We start from the raw sequence: 17,033 nt of genomic DNA, 5'->3' as shown, positions 1-17,033 counted from the left end.
CAGTAACCAATAGGTGATGTAACACTGGCTATGTCCATGTTATATTGCAGTCTGTTTTGCATAAGTAAATTCAGGAACCAAATTTAAGTCTAAGCCACGAGGATGTGTACTTTGAACTTGCATTTTGCAGTTATCACAAATCAGTTTAAAAATAAATAAATAAAAGAATGGACATTTGCTAAATGAGCCAAAATGTGCTGTTATTTTTTGTGTGCACAACATGAAAAGAAATTACATATTCCAGGGAAAATGAGACTTAAATCTAATCAGAAATCAAAGCTGTTATGTTTTCTGGTGCTACATCTTGCAGCTCTCTGAGGAATAGCTAACATCTCACTTTCAGTTCGGATCATTTCCATAATCTTGTTAGCTGGTCAATTCTGCTGTGTGTACTCGTAGGCGAAGTCAGAACTGGTCAGATCCATGTTAGCAAACATAATGAGGACCTTCTATACATGAACGATTTCCATCTTAAAAACAGTGCAGTAGGCCTTTATTCAAACATGGTAGTGTTTTTCTTGCATACATCATTAGTGATCTCTTGCACAGTAGGTTACATTCATTATGGCCACAGATGAAACAATTCATAACATGAAACAGTTATCACTGCTTTTTTGTAGCAGGAAGAGCAAACACCATTTTTACACAAGTATTACTAGCTTCAAACGAAAATAGGAAACTGAGTTGTTGTGCACCGTTTCAGAAACATGCATTCTCCACTGCAGCTGGGCCAAAAAGAAAAATGAGAACTTCATTTCTTTCACTGTGTTTCAGAATATCCAGTATAACCTGCTGAAGAAGTGATGAAAGCATGAAATGCAATTGAAACGATTTTATTGCTAATTTGTTCCACAAAAGTGAACCAAACAGACACTTTCTTGCTTCCACTCCCCCTTTTGGTGGTATGAAGTTTGCATGGTCATTTACAAGTCTGTTGAAGTGTTCCAAAACCATGTGGAAACATTTTTTCTTTCAGTCAGAAGAGATTGAGGGATTCTGATTTGTGAGCCAGGTCATAAAGCAAAAAGGTTCCATTAAAAGTGAAGCTTACAGGCTGCAGTCTGTTATGAGATTTGGAACATTTGAAACATTATGAAGAACAATGGGGCAAAAAAAATTAACTGCATAATCTGTTAGACAGTAAAAATTAATGTAGAATAAACAGTAATGTAGAAAAGCATAACACACAGACTCAAATTACTTCACACACCAATTAGAAATTACATAGCCAGACACAATTAACAACATCATTCAACCTTTTCTTTTGTGCAAAAATATTTTCCTTAAGGAATGAAACTATTAGATATGATGACGTGATGGCACATTGATATTTTCCTTTCCAAAAGGATAAATGGTAAAATACAGAATAAAGATGATTACTGAAGAAAATACAAGGTTTGAGAAGAAAAACCTACATTCAGGCCCTGAAAAGGTTTTTTTTTTTTTTTTTTTTTTTTTTTTAAATTGAAGGTGAACTTCTTTTCTAAGTGCAAATCGTCGCCTCACAACTCGCAAAGAATTAGGTACCATAAAAGTTTTTGGTCACGTTTCACCGAACCTTTCCCTTCCAAACGAACAGTAAGGGCCAAGTTATAGTCCAATACTGGATGTAGGCCACATATTGATGATATAATCTCCTATGTATGATGTGAGATTGTGATTGAGATGAAGCTATGATATATTTTAATTCTTCTTCTCACATAAGAATATGTGATAGAATTTTTGCTCCAGTCTTACATTTTCACAAATTTTCATTGTATGATTTTGTCCAAGGTTGCCTGGATGTAGCTGTTAAAATTTGTATCCAAAATCAGCAGTTTCATCAACATCGGCATTCTCTAGAAGCCAAGCAGATTTTGTTGAAGTCTGGCTCGGGCAATAATCTGTTAAACAGTCTTCCTCAACCGGGCTGATTCTGTTGAGATTGATACCCATACAGCTGCTACATATAAATCTGACTGTTTTGGGTTTTTTTTCCTGGACATAACTCTTTTAAAAAAAAAAAAAAAAAAAAAAAAAAAAAAAAGTGCCTATTACAAGTTAAAGAATCAATCTATGACTTCATGTCCACAACATATGTGACTTGTGTTGAAGTAATATCAGCCAAGTTGAACTAGCCCATATTTTTGTAATACCAATGTCAAACACAAGAGGGCGCTCTGAGTCAATCAGGCAAGTCATTAAGTATGCATTCGTTTTAATGGCAATCTAGATGCCTCTTGAGGACACAAGGGTGTGGCTAAACAGAAATGTGAACCTAATTCAGTACACCTGTTGTTAAAATGCTGCCTCCTGGTGGTGAAAGTGCTGATTTAACTTTTCAGAGGGTAATGACAAAAAGTACCTTTAAATGTAACAGTATTTTGCAAGTTTTGAAAACTGTAAACTTATTTGACCCAACCAACATTACGTGCCAGTAAAGAAGTGGTTCAGCAGCTTAAAGTAGCAAGGTTTTTGATAGTTTTTGTACACCTTTCTGTTTGTGTGGTACAATTTAACAGAAACATTTTAACAAAAGTAATAAATTTGCCTTTAAAAACAGATTCCTACCAATCTGTTTGGTCAAGGAATTGGTTATGAAAACACATGAAGCTAAGGAATCATTAGCTTCTTGCATTTTCTTGGTCTCTGCTAATTTTCTTGCTAAACAGATTAACAAAAGTGTCAGCACTCTGTATAACCTAGCACTCGCTGAATCAACAGTCACTGGCAAATTAGCAAACGCTAATTCCTGTCAAAACTAGATCTTAAGAGTGATAAACATCTTGAAATGTCTTTTGCAAAAGTACATAATTTAGTTTTCATAGTGAAGAGATACTCCTATGTTTAAAGGGTTAGATTTTAATGGCCTAGCTTATAATGGTATTATGACAAAGGTTTGAACTTTCCCAAGAACATTCTCTATAGCATAAGAGGATTGTGAAAAACCATTCCCAGATCTCAATTGTGGGAACAAATCTGTCCAAAAAAAAAAAAAAAAAAAAAAAAAAAAAAAAAAAAGTATGCATATGTAGGAATGTGTAGGCTTACAAGATTTCTGGTTTCTGTTCATAGTCCATTAGCCAAATAGCACTGGCCAGTTTAATTTGATTAGGCTGTTTTTGCATTCAGGTGAACCATCTGCGTGGCAAATAAAACAAGGAATGATAATTAAACTTTTTATTAGCTTCATCTTTTTTTTTTTCTTTTTTTTTTTTAAATGTAACTACATCAGTACACAGTGGCAGGCACACAAAATATTTTTTCCTTGTTAGCTGCTAGCCACACCATTCTCTCCTGCAGCTAGCTTGTCAAAAGGTTTTAGCTATGGCTACAGCTGATGACTCTTGTGTTTGCGTAGCCATTTATTTAATAACGCTTAAGAAATATTTCACTTTCAGAAAAGTGCAAAGAGGTGTTAATGTGCGATAACTGCATACTGAATTGGTTCTTTTGAAAAAGCCCACCTGCAGTGCTGTGCCCTTTCCCAACTTAGCCTACTGCCAATTAAAATAATTGCATTTTTACAATTCTATTGCAAAAACCGTCACATGATCCAAACAATTTGACAAGACGTCCCAAACTCGTCACTGTCATACTGTTGCAGATTCATGATTAGCCACTTTAGCTTACATACCTGCTTGATTATCGTATATATGTCAAAATAAATAGTGTCTGAGTGGAATTGACCAGGAAAGGGTGATGATTTTTCCCAGTCGATGATTGGTTCCAATCTCAAGAAGTTATTGACCAAAATATTAAACAGCAAAAAAGCATCTTCATTTGTAGGCATATTAGCCACTAGTGCTGCAAATTGTTCCATGGTTTCTGTTTAAAGATGGCTTTCAAAAAGCAAGTAGTCATGGTGTGCCAACCTTATACCCCCACATTTCTCCAAAATTATTTGGCAAACCAATTATGATGCACAATTTGGTCCAGAGAAAAAAAAATTGTACAAGTACAAGCTATGACACTGTTTGTTAAGCAGAATGCAGACAAGGAAAAAACAAAACATTTTAAGTAATTAGTCCCTCTTCTTTCTTCCCCCCCCTTTTTCTTTTTTTTATCTTTATGACCACTCCAGCTTAATTCTGTGGGGTGGTGAAATATGTCTGTGATCCGCAGTGATAATTCTGTGGCGTAGAATAATAGTTACTGTGATGGTGATGGTGGTAGTTGTTCTGGGGGGTGGAGTAGTAGTTGTGATGGTGGTGATGGTGACTCTGGATGTTTCCATAGGCAAAAAGGAGCGGCGCAGTGGAAGATGGTGGCTGCTGGGCAGATGACACCCCTGCTGCTAAAGGTGCATTACATTGGATGGAGCCATACCAACTAGATGCTCCTGGTTGGGGTGTGGTGGACAGGAGACTGAGGATGGGAGAGAACACATTTTTTTAAACGACGAGCTTAACATGATTTAAAAATGGTGACTTTTAACTTCAAATGTTCATACCCACCTGGCCCGATCAGTCCTGTTATTGATGCTTCTGGACAGGTCGTCATCGCTGTCGTACCGCCGGGGATTGTCAAAGAAATAAGCCCTGGAGCTGAAACTATGGCTGTTGATCATGCCTCCTGGAGCCTGAGAGATGCAGACATATTTAAGTTTTGTCTCAAATTTACAACTTTTGAAAAAGTTCACATGAGACAGTATTTTTAACTTCTTAGTTTACCAGGTTTTGGTTGGGTCTCTGGACTCTAAAGAAAACCACCACTAAGCTGGTAGGCAGCAACTCCCAGAAGAACAGAATGATCCCAAACACAATGTAGGCTTCACCGCTGATCTCCTGTACGTCAGCCTTTAACAAGAACACGCTGTATTACAGATATTTTCTTTGACCTATAACATATTGAAGGCAGCAAATAACTGAAAAAAAAATTAAAAATAATAATAATAATTAAAAAAAAAAAAAAAAAAAAAAACTTAAAATATTGAAATAATAAAGAAGGCTGAGAAGCGATGGATACCACTCTGATATCAAAGTTCCAGTTTGTAGCTAGCGCCATGTAGCAATTATCGCAGCTTAGCCTAAATACTGGGAGCACGGAGAAACTGCTAGCCTTTATATATTTAAAAATATGGCTTCCAACTACCTACAAATTTACACATGTACCTTTTTTGTAGACAAAAAAAACTCCAAAAGAAACAGTTAAAAATATTTACTAAATTACCAAACCTCAAGTTTCTATTCCTTTCAGTTTGTATGCTAAGCTAAGCTAATCAATTCCTAGCTCAAGCTAAAATAGTAGGTTTTAATTTTATTAATTATCTCATAAACATACGTTTAAAAAAAAAAATTCCTTGTTTACGTAATATTAGAACAGATGGGTGGGGTCTCATGGAACTTAAAGAGAGGTTAAAACAGCATATTTCTGTCAGACAAATATCACTCATGAATCATGCAAAGCCTCTAGCACCCAATATGGAATGATATTGTCGGCCAAGATTAGGTGCATGCTAATCTATCATTATCAGCATTTATAATATTAAAAAAAACAAAAACAAAAAGGAGGTGAACCACCACCACAAAACCCCCCAATCCAAACCAAAACTCTTCAACCATGTTTTGACTGTTGATGTTCCATGCTGTATCCACCAGAGGGCAACCTTGATCATCATTGACAGCAATGCACATGTTTAAAACTAAGGAGAAAACAAGCTGAAACAAGTACTGGATTGGTTTATATCAGGTGGGCTATACTTAGTACACACTTATCGAATAGTTTGGCTAGTAATTTAGTGGCAAATAATCTTCATAGACAGAAATACCAAATAATACATATTATCATTAATAATAAATAATAATAATAATAATAATAATAATAATAATAATATTCACACAATTGTTGTCTGTTATGTGTATGCGTATATCTTCTCGTGATGTAAACTGAAAGTGCTCAGACGCTACACAAAGGGATAGAAGAATATTAGACTGCCAGATTAAGGAAATAATATCATATTACACTCCTGTTAGAGATCTGTTACTGTTTGTCGTGTGCAGTACCTGCCCACAAAATACACAATGGAATGATTTAAAAAGCTCTGTCCATCTCAAAGCCTGAACTCAGATGTAGGTCAGTTCACACAGACACATAGTTATTTATAGCAAACAAAGCCCTTTACCCCATTAAGTATCATCTTACCAAATCTCCTTAGATGGACTGTCCACACACACACACACACACACACACACACACACACACACACACACACACACACGATATATCTATAACTTAACACACATGATACAGTACCTGATCAGAAACACTGTACCAGCCATAATTAAAGGGACTGAATCGGTCCTGTGGGGTCAGGGCCACCACCACCAGATTATAACAGGCTCTGGACATGAAGAGGAGAATCACCATGGCACCGATGGCTGTCGCTTGGCACACGGATGTACCCTAAAGGAAGAATTTCTGCACTTATTACAAGCTCACGCATCAGCCGGCCAGCTTTCCTGTAATGTATTGTCAGATGTGGGCCACCGATGTGATCCACCAGTACAACAGATGCTTTAGCGTGACAGAAATGTCTGACTACAGCCAAAGATTGAACTATAGGAGAGATATGATATTTTCTCATTGGATTTCTAAGGTTGTGTCCAGAGAAGCACTTTGTTCATTCATTCACTATTCCCTGTGTAAAGGTTACTTTATAGTTTTTATACTTTGGTAGTGTAAAGTAATTTCAAATTTTGGGACTTTTGGGAAAGGAGGATAAAATATCTCAATCGCCCCCATGTGGCTGTTTGCAGAATAGCTGATCATATTTTTTTTCCCCTGATAAATTGTTTTTTTACGTTATAAAGACAGTTTATATCATAAAAACAATGGCAGACTCCTGCAGATGGGACGAAAATATGCAGGTTACAGTTTTCTTCACTTCCCAAACAGTGCTGTTGGAAAGTGGATGATCTGAAGACACTGAATGATCAGCATCAAAATTATTAATTCCTAATATCTCACATTGTTGAGTATTAACTGTATTTATTGATTAGAAGAAAGTAATATCAGTGTATCTAAAGAAAAAGCAGCTGAACAATTCATGCTTTTTTCTTTTCTTTTTTTCCCCTTCTACCTTTGACTCGAGATAAACGTTGGCAGATGACATCTTGGCGATCTTGAAGATGCACACAGCCAGAGATATGGCACACAGCACAAACAGACTGTCGTTGATCAGGACCCGGGCCAAGACTGCATGTCTGACACTCCCATCACTGGAAACACAGAGGTTATGCTAATGTCTTTAAATACTGGGATAAAATTCAGAATTAAAACTGTGCTATGAATGAATGTTTTCTCCGTTATTTTCAAGTAAGTAGAAAACATTCAATTGACTGTTTTGTTTTGATTAAAGGTTTTTGTGTACCTCGGGGATTCAGAGTGTTCAAGAGCTCCTTGCACTAACAGTGCACAAGTCAAATTCACCACCAGGAAAAATATACTGAGACACAGGAAGAACAAACGTAGGGGAACCCTGGAGAGGGAAACAGACAAATACAGACAGGCAGTAAAAGGATGGCCAAAAATGTGACGTTATTCACACACAACTTATTAATATTCATAGTGTTGAAGCTGCAATCCATCTGCGCGCGCGCACGTGTGTGTTTGTATAAAGAATAAGAAAGACAAAAGAGAGACTCTAGCCATAAGCAGAAGAAGGATCTTATGACTTATTCTGAATTCTGTCTTAAATAATCAAGGTTAAAGGGAATACTGCATAACTAAATGCAGTTTACTTAAAAACACAAATATTACAGATTAAAAAGAGACTTACTTGTACTTTGTGAGCTCTGGTGAATACTTGGCTTTAGCTTTAAACATCACCTGAGAAAGAGACAATGATATCACTTTTATTACAATTATAGGGCAGATACTGTACATTAACAGTGTACTTCCAGTCCATACTGTTATCATTGGCATTTAGTATAATAGCTTTGCATGCTGTAGCCCCCTCAGTTCAGCCCATGTCTCAGTTTAGCCCCTCAAGCTGACTTTCTTCTCATTGGCTGCCCCAATGATCGCAAATAAATGATTTAAACAACAGGTAGGTGGGGCTTCAGTGTTCACAGCTAGACATCTATGCCTGACCCAGCCATATTAGGGATACCCACTGTCAATTATATTATATAGAGCCAAGAAAAAGGTAATCTGTCTAAAACCGAGTTTAGAGCAGTTATAGTGACACCTTTTGGCTGAGCCAAAGATAAAGAAAAACATCATAGGGGCAAAGATGTTACTTCCACAGAAACCACTAACAGATATATGGACATATGGCAAGTCTTTTAATCCATGCACTGTTAGCTTTTCTAGTAAGACATAATTTGGACTTTCTAGCTGAAGGTTAGACAGGATCACATTGTGTGCTTTTCTTTTATATATTGTTGATTTTAGAAATTACATTTCTGTATGTTTGGGCATTTTATGACTCACTGATTATCACAGACTGTCCCTATGGAGCAATAAAACTGTTCTCTGACACTAGCAGAGCCTTGTACAGCTGCACTTGCAAAACCTCTACTGGTTGGCAAGACTGTCATGTTGCTTTAAATATTATCAAATTGCAACATTCACATTGTAAAGGCAAACTAGATGTTAGCCAGAAACTAAATGCTAATAACAACTACTAACTGCTCTGCTGTATGCAGATGAGTAAATGAAAAATATGTCTATAGCCATCTTTCCCCCCCATTGACACAACAGAACACACTGATCATATAATTTAGAGAGTAGCAACACAAAACATAGACAAGTTCTTCAGGTTGGTCTTTAAAGGTATTTTTTTCAGTTACAGTGTGCACGGGTTAATAACATTTTCACCACTAAGGGTGATGTGTGCCGTTTTTCTTCTAACTTTTGATATTTCTTTGTTCTCTACCTACATTTATGTGCCACCAGTGCACATAATGTGCTCCCAATTATTAGCCTGTTTAACTCTTATGGTTCAAATTGGTACTGCATGACAGTATGACCCAGCCCCAGCTTAACTTGAGTCGATTACTCTCTACAACAACAGAAAGTTAAAGAGCCCCCCACCCCTACATGTCTTTGACTTTTACAGCTCTGGCTAATTTTATAAGCTAATTTTAGATAATTTTTAAACATAGGAACCCGTTAAAATACTTCACCTGTGACAATCATATTTTTGTAACATCATAAAAATTTGGAATATTCTTTAAACAGTAAAACAGCTAAAAATGAAATAAAATGATGTTAGCTGCTATGCAATGCTATGCTATACTATGCTAACTGCTGCACACAGCACAAAAACGAGCTAATAAACTGCTGAGACCTGCACTACACAAGCTATTGACTCTCAGCCACCTTGTTGCCAACATCTTATCAGTAGCTGCCTAAAAAACATTAACCTGTGCCCAAGTCCAGCTTAAAGGTACAAAAGCTGGAACACAGACATCCACTGATCAAGTTCACTCGCTCCTTGGAATGAGTCCCTTTTCATAGATATTTAGCAAAACAGTCTTTATTCAGCGATTATGAGGTACAAACAGGGAAACGCCAACATTTGCCTTTGAGCAACGTTAAATGAAATCATCATCCATTTCTGACATTACTATATGTTACATTTGCACTGGACACACAGGACACTGACCAAGTCAACGCTGAGTTTAAACACACACATGGACACGTACACACATTATCAGTGAGCCTTTTGTGTGAGAATGTAGGCCAGGAGGAGGTAATTGGTAACCTAGAAATGAAGCATCAAGGCAACAGATTACTACCAGGGTGTATACTTTATGTGCACTATGTTTCTGCATGTATGTTATGGAATTAAAAAATAAAAAACCATCTATATAAAATGTCCACTTATCAATACTTTGTCTTTATTAATAAGTAGACAATGAGAATAGTTCAATTTGTTATTGTGTTTTCTCTCAGCATAGGAAACTCATCACTACATTACACTTTTTGTAGGAAGCAGAAAAAAAAAAGTATAATAATGGGAAGTACATCACATGCCAGGAGTCACAGCTAACTCATCAGAAAGACTATTTCCACACATGCATGTCACACAGCAGTTGCATGATAATATATCAGACCTCAGCTAAAGAGGCAAGTGAACATTAAACAGTGAGGTGGAGAAAAAAAAAAAAAAAAAATCATTCAATACTGTTTGAAAGAATCGGTCATGTGTTTCAATAGTAAAGCCCTGCAGATCTAAAGGTCTGTGATGATACTATGAAGCTCTTTTTAATGCATTTTCAGAAACGAAGTCAAGTTAAGTCAGAGTATTTGCTGAGAAATGAATGCCAGTCTATCGGCATAGAAAATACTGGGTACAATTTTTAGGCTCGCGTGCAGCTCTGTGCTCTCGTACAGGAGTTCTAACATGAAAAGCGACACAACACACATTTTTAAATACTGCTTTATGTTTAAGAACTGCCTTGCAAGATGGAGAAGTAGTATTTAGACTCTTAAATAAAAGCAATGACTCTGCAAAAGTAGAAATACACAAGTATTAGCATCAAAACATTAAAATACCTAAAGTTAAAATATTCACTATGCTGGGATATAAACATATCACTGGATCAGAATTCTTAATTTGGACCTTATTTTAATGGCGAGATGATCTGAATTCCTCCTATTATGCTGCATATTTTCATAAGAATCTTATATATTAGCAGGTTTAAGTTTTTAAATCTATAAAATGCTAAATATTTCAATTACAAATGTTACAGTAGCCCTGGGGCATTTGTCACGACCCTAAGAGGTCCATACCTGGACTCAAAGAATAATAAATTTCATTATTTTTGACAAGACATTTACCAGTTTGGTCATTTTTCAATAACAATAAGATTTTGTTTCATGTTTTTAAGTGTGGAGTTTTCTTAACAGTTTTTACAGTAAATGATATCGTTTTGTGGGTTTTGATAGTCAGCAAAATGACCCTTTATGAGTCACTGTCACATGGTTAGTGAAGACGCTTCCAGTTAACCCTGAGTAAGTGTCTGCCATTGATTTCCAGCATTTTTGGCTTTTGTCCCATTTACACAAGACAATATTTGTCTGGGAGTTAATATTAACCAAAGCCATATTTCTGATATCCATTCATGCAAATTGTCACAAGGTAGTTTAATGCAGAAAACAAGCAATAAGCAATCGCAACCCACAAATTCCAATTCTTACCAGCTAACTCTGTTTTATTTTTTGTAACAAGCAAAGTGACAAATAAAGCTGAAAGTTTGTAAAATTATTCAATTCTTTACAAAGCACAGTTGAGTTCTTTGATGCTTCATTGCTGTGAGTAACTTTGCTTACATGCAGGCCAGCTGAGCCACCGCTGGCGTAGAGATAACAATGGTGGTCAAACAGAAGAAGTGAGCAAAAAGTGTTTTCTGCTATTACTGAGCCTGCAATAGTTTACTGCAGAGAGAGCTTTCAGTTTGAGCTGTATACACTATAAGAACATATGATTCAGATATATTACTCAAATCTGGCCAGACCTGGAAATGTTCATTCACTGGGCTGGCCTGTCACATGATATTCCAACATGGGTATATTTAAATTTAGATTTAAATCTATAGTGACAACAAAGCAAAACAAAACTATATGTGACATGATTCATTTTTGTTATTTCAACACAAGGAAATGTAAAGCTAATTTTATTCATATTAAAAAGGAGCATAGTTTGTGTGCATTTACACATAAGCAACAATGACTAATCAGCAGTCATAGGACACCATTGGTTTCATTACCAAACCTCCACTTAGCCAGTTGGATGGGCTTCCTTTTTACTCTCCCTGTATGTAAATGAGACATTAGTGAACCAGCCGAGAGTGTGGAGGTGCTTCTGACCAGACGTCAAACCACAAGCTGGAAATGTTTGTTCACTGGGCTGGCCAGTCATGTGACAATCCCAACATGCGTAGATGCATTTGGCACGGGCAGGTGTTAAACAACTGCGTCCGTGACAGCAAACAGGGACATTTTCTTGAGTCCAATCCACTTACTGCACAGGAAACACTAATGGAGGTTAGAAGCAAATGCAATCCACCTTCTGTCACCCCAGGACATGAACAGAGTCTATTTGCAAAGCTTTCAAAACCAACCCAAACTGCTTCAAACCAGTCCGCCCAGAACATGTAGGCCAATGTTGATAACACTGGCCATATTTATTTAGCTGCGCATACATTTTTAGAGGGAACCCCTGCTATTTTAGACACCGCGTAATGAAAAACTGGCTATATCAAATTGATAGCTTTGATACTGTCACTTTATGACAAATATTTCAATAATAAGATTGAAGACACTTTTATATCCATCCATTAAGTATTGATGGAATATCACTATTACTATTTTTAGTAGTAGCAGTAATAGTATTGGCCAAGTATGACATTACAATTAGCAGCTGATTAGCTTAGCTCAGCATAAAGTGTGTTTAGGCTTATTAGCATAACAACTAAAACTGCAAGCCTTAGTTTCTCCAAAAGTAACAAAAACAATTAGGAAAGCTTAATAAACCAAATATACAAGAACATGTATTTTCCGCATGTAAGGTTTCCGCAATCAGAAATGTTCTTACATCTGAGAATGACCACTTCGCACTAATTAGCCACTTTAATAAGAATACCTGCTCTCATCCGCCAGTCACATGGCAACAACTCACTGCATACAGGCGTGCATGACGATCGAGACGACCTACTAAAGCAGGGGTGTCCAACTCCAGGCCTCAAGGGCCGGTGTCCTGCAGGTTTTGGATGTGTCCTTGATCCAACACAGCTGATCTAAATAGCGAAATGACCTCCTGAACATGTCTTGAAGTTCTCCAGAGACCTGGTAATGAACTAGTCGTTTGATTCAGGTGTGTTGATCCAGGGTGCTATCTAAAACCTGCAGGACACCGGCCCTTGAGGTCTGGAGTTCTCCACCCTTGTACTAAAGTGTAAACGTGAGGATGTATCCAAGAATGGGAAAGAAAGTGACTTTAAATGCTGCATGATTCTTGGTTTCCATATAGGCTGGTCTGAATATTTCAGAAGCTGCTGATCTGCTGGGACTTTCCAGCACAAACACCGAGTGCCACTCCAGTCTTTACCCCAACTTTAAGATAACAGGGTCTGAATTTGATGTAGACAACATGAAAACGTGGCTCAATCCTACCTTGTATCAACGATTCATGCTGGTGATGGGGTTTTAATGATGTGGGGATATTTTCTTGGCACTCTTTAGTCCCTATAATACCAATGGAGCATTGTTAAAAATGCTACAACCAACTTGGGTATTGTTGCTGACCATGTCCATTCCTTTATGACCACACCGTCCGCATCTTCTGATGTCTGCTTCCACCAGAATAACAACGATTTAAGCTTTGTAATAGGACAACTATGTGACAAAGCTGAAATACTCTTAAACTTGTGTCTTCGTCACCAGATCTCAGTGCAATGGAGCACCATTCAGATGCGGTAGAACAAGAGAATCTCATGACTTTGCAGCAGACAAAATCTTCAGCAACTTTGTGATGCAATCATGCCAATCTGAGAAATGTTTTCAGCACTTTGCTGAGTCTACGCCACAAAGAATTAAGGCAGTTCTGAATGTCAAAAGAAGATTCAAACTGGAACTAGTAAGGTGCACCTAATAAAGTGGCAGATGAGTGCAATATAAAACATCAAGAGTCCAGCACGTTTTATCGTGCATTCAATGAATCTCTGAAGGTGAATTAATTGCTGCCTACACCTTTGATGCATGGTCCGCTAAAAAGTATTCATAATGTACAAGTATGTCTATGTGAAACACGTGATACTTGTTTATTGAAATACAAAGCAAACACTGAGCTACTGAATCTGATAAACTATCATGCAGCTCTGAATTCATGACACACAGAAGATGTATTATCTGTAAAACCTTTGACATACCATTAACCTTGTGCCTGTCCCTCTATGTAGCTCTTACTTTCTACAGGTGTGTCTTGTGATCTGTGCTTTCTGGTTCACCTGGTAAGTCTCTCTGTCTTTAGGCAAACCCAATCTCTTTCTAGGCTGTCCAATCACCCTATTAAACCTGCAGCACAGTTATACCTCTTTCCCCCCATAGAGACGACATTTGACGACCTCCACTGTACTCTCAATGACCAGTTTCGACACTTCAGAATATATCAATAAAGACTTGTTTTGATGACCATTTGAATGGTTTCTGGGTTTTTCCAAGCGTAGAGACCACCCTCACTAATTTCTGGTGCAAACAGTCATTTTGTTCTATATGCAGGCCTAAAATATAACAGCAACCGCTCAGTTCAGAAAAGAACTTCAAGCTACTCCTAATAGTAGCTTGATGAGTTTGCGGTGTTAATATCTAGTTTAGAAAATCCAACATAATGCTCATTTTATGTATTTTGCTCCCCTTTAGAGTACAGAAGGCTCTCTTTAGGTTGGGCCTACCTACCGTTTGACTGTCCAGTTCCTCTCAGTGTCTCGGTCATATACACCCTGTGTTTGTAACATGTGGTTTAAAAAGTTAGCATGCCAATGTCCTTCAGCTCAAGCCTTCAAAGACAGGATTTAGTGACATCATAGTGGCAACATCCATATAGTCTGTTATTAAAACTTTTCAAACTGGCAGCACAAGACCTTAAGAGCACTGGATCCTTCACTGATGATGTGTTTTTCCAGTCCCCTGTGACTGACATTTGCACTAGACAGGTGGATAAAGGCATCCCTGACCAACTGTAAGTGCTTATGCTTGCATTTAGGGCCAAAAGAAGGGAAAACTGCAGTGTCAGCAGTTTAATGAAATCTGGTATCTCATACAAACCCTGTACATCTCACACACACACCCTTACCTGTGTGAAGTAGAGGTTGAGCAGGCAGAGGGTGAAGAACTGCAGGCAGACGGGGAAGCAGTAGAGCAGCCAGTAGGCCAGAGGCTGCAGCTGGTTGGCCTGCACCACATTTTTAAAGTAGAAAGAGAAGAGCGTCGTCCGCAGCGCTGCCCACAGCAGGCACAGAAACAGAAACACGCTCTGATAGCTGAAACGCTTGTGTCCGTAGTGCAAAATGAGCCAGAGCTGCAGGTAGACGAAAACAAACAGGAGGGAGTAGAGGACGGTGTAGACGGCAGTTAGACTGAGCTCCAGTGCTGGGGAGACTGCAGCTCCGGAGGACTCCTTCAGTGAGGTAAACAACTGGGAATGAACCTCCTCTCCTGCCGAAAACATCTCCGCCGGCGGCTCGCACTAACACATGAGGTGCAGTGAAGGCAAACACACTTCAAAGTGGGTCAGACCTGGGCTAAATTCACTGTGGGTGACAAAAAAGACGAGGGGGTGCGGGTGAAAAATTGCGAGAAAAGCAGTTTATTCTGAAAAGAAGTGGCATTGTGGAACTGCGCTGTGCTTTAAATTCGCTACGGGTCTGAAAACGAAAAAAAAAAAGGCTGGATTTAGTTTTTTCTAAAGCGCCAGGTTAAAATAACAAGACAGAGGAGAAAGAAAACAAGAGAGAGGTCCCCTTGTGATTCTCTGCAAAGCTGCTCTCTGCAAAAAAACAACTTGAGGGGGGGGGGGAACCTCCAGATCAGCTGTGATGCAGTTATATAGACCCGCCCCCTCGGTCCCAATTAACAGGGAAACTGGCTCTTCGCAGGCCGCCATCTTGGCTCCTCACCAGCCTTGTTTTATTGGAAAACATCTGACTCCTGAGCCGGAGGTTGTAGCTGTTTTCCGAACACCCATAAGTGAACGTCAGTGGCACACCCACATTATCAGAACACCGCTTCATTGGCTCATCAGGCCGCCCAACCTCCAGAACTTCCTTCCTTCATTGAGTGACGATGATGTCAGCTGCGGAAGTTTCCGCCCCCTGCGCGCGTGTGATTGGTGATTTGCTCAAGTCAAAACCCTTCCACAATGTGTTTGGTTCAGGGATGCCAGTGGGTGTCTCTCGCAAGCAGATAGATAGATAACAGATAGATACTGTTGGCTGAAAGTTGGGTAAAGGAAAAAGTCAGAGGCACCAAAACGTCTGTGGTTTCAATATAAACGCACATGCTAGCTTTACGTTAACTAAAAAAAAGAGAGAGCAGCCTGTAATTGTTTTTCTATTTTGTTTTCAAGAAGTCACAGCTCCTTTTGTCTGTGAAGGTTCTCAGTCATCCAGGTCATCGTAGTCAAAGGAGCTTGCAAAGTTCTAAGGTCAAATGGTGGAGAGTCCCAGATATAAACCTAGTGGAAGTAACCCCCCACAGAGGGACAAAAACCCGAAACTCTGGCTGATTGGGACCCACACCCAGTTTCACACCTTGGCTCAGGGGATTAGAGGATCATCAGGGGGTCCTTTTGTCCCTCTGTGGGGGGATTCTCCCACTAGGTTTATATCTGGGACTCTCCACCATTTGACCTTAGAACTGAAGAAGCTTCTCGGATGAGAGGTGAAACGTTTTCAAGTAACTTAAAGAAGTCCAGACGCTTTTCTTTGCAAGCTCCTTTGACCACAGCTCCTTTTCTTTTCTTTTTTTAATAAAGTGCATTCAGGCGACTGTGTTGTGATTTAGCGCTTTATAAATAAATTGAATTATCATTTATTTTCACTCCTGTCCTTGTCCCTGACCATTTCCAGAGGAATATTAATCAATATCACCAATTTGTACAGAGGTCATTAGAAGAGAGGTACAACAGCCAAGGTTTAGGGGTGCATTTCAACCAGTGGTGTTGGGTATCTTATCAAAATTGATTGAATTATAAACGCAGAAAAGTACCGTTAGATTCTGATCCGCCATGCAATACAAACAGGAACGCATCTGATTGGCAGCAGTTTAATTTTCCATCATCACACTGAGCCCAAACACACTGCCAAGGCAATAAAAGTATACCTGGATAGAAAAACCTAATCAGTCATTGATTTTTTTCGTCTCCAGAGTCTGAGCCTCGATATTATTGAAGCATTGCTGGATAATATTGACAGAAAGCAGAACAAAAGACAGCCAACATCCCAAGAAAGAGCTTAAAATGTCATTCGAGAAGCTTGGGGAACCATTCCTGAGGACTGCTTAAAAAATTAGAAGAAATAGAGGCTGTGATGAAGAATATAGCTGGT

At 38.4% G+C, this 17,033-nt stretch overlaps 1 protein-coding gene across 1 annotated transcript; it reads right to left on the bottom strand.

Annotated features, from left to right (window-relative positions):
* Positions 1 to 483: 483 nt before the first annotated feature.
* gpr137c (G protein-coupled receptor 137c) lies at positions 484 to 15,741 on the bottom strand. Its single transcript, XM_085398742.1, has 8 exons — positions 14,783 to 15,741; positions 7,760 to 7,809; positions 7,352 to 7,459; positions 7,061 to 7,199; positions 6,235 to 6,384; positions 4,653 to 4,778; positions 4,437 to 4,561; positions 484 to 4,347 (listed from the first exon to the last, which is right to left on the bottom strand). The coding sequence occupies exons 1-8, from the start codon at positions 15,155 to 15,157 to the stop codon at positions 4,065 to 4,067; spliced, it is 1,356 nt and encodes a 451-aa protein (XP_085254868.1). The 5' UTR covers positions 15,158 to 15,741; the 3' UTR covers positions 484 to 4,064.
* Between the last annotated feature and the right edge of the window lie 1,292 nt (positions 15,742 to 17,033).

Source organism: Rhamphochromis longiceps, linkage group LG23 (assembly GCF_057381845.1).
Source record: "Rhamphochromis longiceps isolate RC_006_pf linkage group LG23, R_longiceps_female_GT1.1, whole genome shotgun sequence".
Classification (NCBI taxonomy): domain Eukaryota; kingdom Metazoa; phylum Chordata; class Actinopteri; order Cichliformes; family Cichlidae; genus Rhamphochromis; species Rhamphochromis longiceps.
The sequence above is the reverse complement of the archived record's forward strand: the minus strand, read 5'-3'. Positions and strand labels throughout refer to the sequence as shown.